The following is a 3,250-nucleotide window of genomic DNA, read 5'->3' on the forward strand; positions in this document are numbered from 1 at the left end:
AAATAACCACATCTCTGTCTCATTTAATACTTCTTTGAAAAATCAAGTTTACCAAGTGTCTAGTTTTTTAGGGGACGCGTTCTAAATAAGTTGATAATTTCAAATTCTGCCGATCAATACAAAGACACGACTTACACTCACAAAAGTACATCAAGGAATTATGTTTATTTCCCCTGCAACAGGCCTAGACCAAGAGATTATAATCTCCTGGCATAGAGTTAAAAATATCGATTACAAGAAAAAAAAGCCTTGAAATGTACCCTGTTGATATCACCTGTTGCACTAGTGACAAGTTAATGATCTCATACAGCAATTGAATTAACTTGTGCACCGAACCGAGAGACGTGGTGATGGGGGTAGAGTTCATCCTCTTGAGCTCTTTATCATAATTTGATCATTGCATCATCCGCTGGTGGATTTACTCTCTGAAAGCCAAGTGTAAGCATATACTTATTTGGGGTCCTTGCGGAAAGGTAAAGGTTTTCTTACCTTACCCGGATATCTACCATTATTGGTATTCAGCCATGGCCCATTTTTCCTGTGCCATTGTCTTGAGTTTCGTCTTCCTTTACTTTGGAATACTTAGCCAAGGTAACTAAGGAGTTTATAAAAACTATTTGATGGGATAGCATTTTTTCAGAATTTTAACCAATGTCTAAACTATTTTTGTGACGACAGGGAAAAGAGATCGTTTAGACATTATGAATGAGACTGGAGAGGATATTCCTTCAGGTAAAGTAGAATCCAAACAGTTCGATACGAAGGAAATGGGAGAAGGATTATAGGACAATCACCTCTTTGCCTAATTATCGATCTTTCTGTCTACTTGTCGATTTTTTCAGAAATATTTGTATCTTTATTTGTATATTTAGGAGAAGACGGCTTCATTGTGACATTACTAGTATTCTCTGGTATGCCTGACCCAAAGTGGACAATCCGTAAAGATAACTCTGCCTACAGCAAACTAGAAGACCTTTATAGCCGTGTAAAGAAATACGACCCGGAGGACGCACCACCAAAGCTTGGGTACGAGGGATTCTTAGTGCAACAAGTAAAAAATGGGGAAAAAAGTCAAGAAAAATTAGTCGTGGGCGATAAAACAAAGAAAGAACAACTATTTCTGTTAGAAAGTGCCCCCAAAGAGAGGATAGCTCCGAACATTAAGGATATTGTAAAGCAAGAGATTGTGAGTGGAAAGGTGCAAGCGGTAAAGCGTACAGTCAAACGTTATGCACCATCCCATGACCCAGAATGCTGGAATGGTGCAGACCATGTCGAGAATAACAACTGCTACAACTATGCGAGCACAAAGAGGACCGACACCTTTGCCCAGCCTGGGCGTGCAGCCAAAAAAATGTTTCCTTTTCCGTTCTATAGAGCTGAAGATATAAAAGAAGCTGCAATTGCTGACGGTTGTGTTTTCAAAGAGGCTAAAAGGCATATGCGTGCTCCCTCCGGCGATGAACATTTGGTCGCGTTGGTGGTTTACTTGGGTAAGTCGACTTTCCATTTCAATAAGGTCGATCATAAACCTTTTGCGATATAGAGGCTTCAAAGATCTTTATAAATAACGCAGGGATAGCTTGTACGTCTCGATGTATCAATGGACCCTAAAATTATGTCGGCTGGGGTTTATCGCTGCTCGTGGAGACGTACATAATGACCTGGGAAGATCGAGGGTAAAATTGGGTAATTGGGATTTCCCAATTCCCCAGGCTGGGGTTGGGTCAAGAGATATCCCACCCATCTAAAAACTCCTAAGGAAAAACCCTTAAATTAAGCCATATGTCATGTTACCCTGAAAGTTTGTTGAAACAAATTTACACCATCGAGCGAGAACGAAGGCATCCAAGATCTGCCACGGGAATGTTGCAAACAGACTTCAAAACAAAACATTTCTCTTGACTCAGCTGAGTTGAAAGATGATTTAGTGTCCTTGAAAAGAATCAGACTGTCCTAAAACCTTCCAGTTTTCGTTTTTTTAGCCCCCGCATTACATAGATACAAGAGAAATGGGGGGAAGGTAAGAGTGTCGGTTGGAATGAAAAAATTCCGTTAAAGTTACTTTTAAGTTTTTTTTTTAACATTTAAAGGACGAAAAGGGACGAAAATATGTCTTCCTGGCTGTTGCACTTTCAATTATCGCTAATGAAAGACTATTCTACCATTTTTAGTTTTAGAATACGCAAACTCTTTAATAAGCTCACAAGTAGCTCAGCCCACTTAGTGCATTTCTTCTCAATAAACCAATGAATAAAAAATAACAACAAAATCGTAATTTTCTTATAGGTGACCCAAATATTCCTAGAGATCGCGATTACCACTGGTACCGCTTGGACAATACAGGATACTGGTCTCACAAACCAGGCAAAACTCCTGCCACTGACCTTGACGGGAATGATGACAAGATCCGTGATCCAAGAAACGCGGCCAATGGTCTCATACCCTATAAATTTGTCTGTTTTATGACCATGAATAGAAAGAAAATGAACGTCTTCTAAGAAGAACCTTTCTTCCCTCCAATTGGAGGTTGAACATTGTTCAGGAAAACCAGAACTTGAAAAAAAAACGAATCGTGCGGGAGTTTCCACGTCACTGCTCGTCTAACAGGTTTAAAAGTCCTAATGATTCCTGAATGTAGCATAGTAAGAACTTTCCCTGTAAAAGTCCAAAATAAAATGACTGATAAGCAATATAACAGAAAAGTTGGCCTGCAGGTTGCTCAGAAAAACCTTGGTGATATTTAAATATTTCGGTTTTTCAGTTGAAATGAGTATGTCCGCTTGGTTTGTGTGAACTCGATCCAGCACAAATGAAATAGCGTGTCTCACCTAACATGTACGTTTTACCTCGATTTGCATCGTTGCCTTGTTAAATTGTTAAACAGAGTGAGAGCTCTTGGAGAGGTCGATCAAAATTACTGGTGTGGTATTGCGTGATGCGTTTTGACTTACTTGATATATGACAGTGGCAAAAGGATCCTTTGATGCCCTGAAACTGATCTAAATCAAAAGGACAAGCCGCCAGTCTTAATCACTTCCAGCCTGTAATTTTTCCAGCAGTTAACTTTAATACTCATTCGGCAGATCAAATCATGCTTCGTGCTAATAACATGTATCGCCAAAATATTTCGCTTTTTACGTTTTAAGCTTAAGTTGCTGATTCACCGAAAAAGAGAAAAATAGTAGTATCCTGGTCTTCTCTCAGCAGAAGGAAAAAGAAATCTAAATGGTGAAAAGCTGATACTTAT

At 39.3% G+C, this 3,250-nt stretch overlaps 1 protein-coding gene across 1 annotated transcript; it reads left to right on the top strand.

Annotated features, from left to right (window-relative positions):
* Nucleotides 1–402: 402 nt before the first annotated feature.
* LOC148716412 (uncharacterized) lies at nucleotides 403–2,705 on the top strand. The gene is made up of 4 exons (XM_088746106.1): nucleotides 403–591; nucleotides 679–732; nucleotides 873–1,493; nucleotides 2,290–2,705. The coding sequence occupies exons 1-4, from the start codon at nucleotides 525–527 to the stop codon at nucleotides 2,499–2,501; spliced, it is 954 nt and encodes a 317-aa protein (XP_088602232.1). The 5' UTR covers nucleotides 403–524; the 3' UTR covers nucleotides 2,502–2,705.
* Nucleotides 2,706–3,250: the final 545 nt, after the last annotated feature.

Source organism: Stylophora pistillata, chromosome 14, assembly GCF_964205215.1.
Source record: "Stylophora pistillata chromosome 14, jaStyPist1.2, whole genome shotgun sequence".
Classification (NCBI taxonomy): domain Eukaryota; kingdom Metazoa; phylum Cnidaria; class Anthozoa; order Scleractinia; family Pocilloporidae; genus Stylophora; species Stylophora pistillata.

Excerpts from the sequence above, each read along its gene's own strand:
- LOC148716412 (XM_088746106.1), top strand. The coding sequence starts at position 525 with ATGGCCCATTTTTCCTGTGCCATTGTCTTGAGTTTCGTCTTCCTTTAC. Across the intron at positions 733-872 it reads TGGAGAGGATATTCCTTCAG|GAGAAGACGGCTTCATTGTG; the intron begins GTAAAGTAGAAT and ends TTGTATATTTAG. Across the intron at positions 1,494-2,289 it reads CGCGTTGGTGGTTTACTTGG|GTGACCCAAATATTCCTAGA; the intron begins GTAAGTCGACTT and ends ATTTTCTTATAG.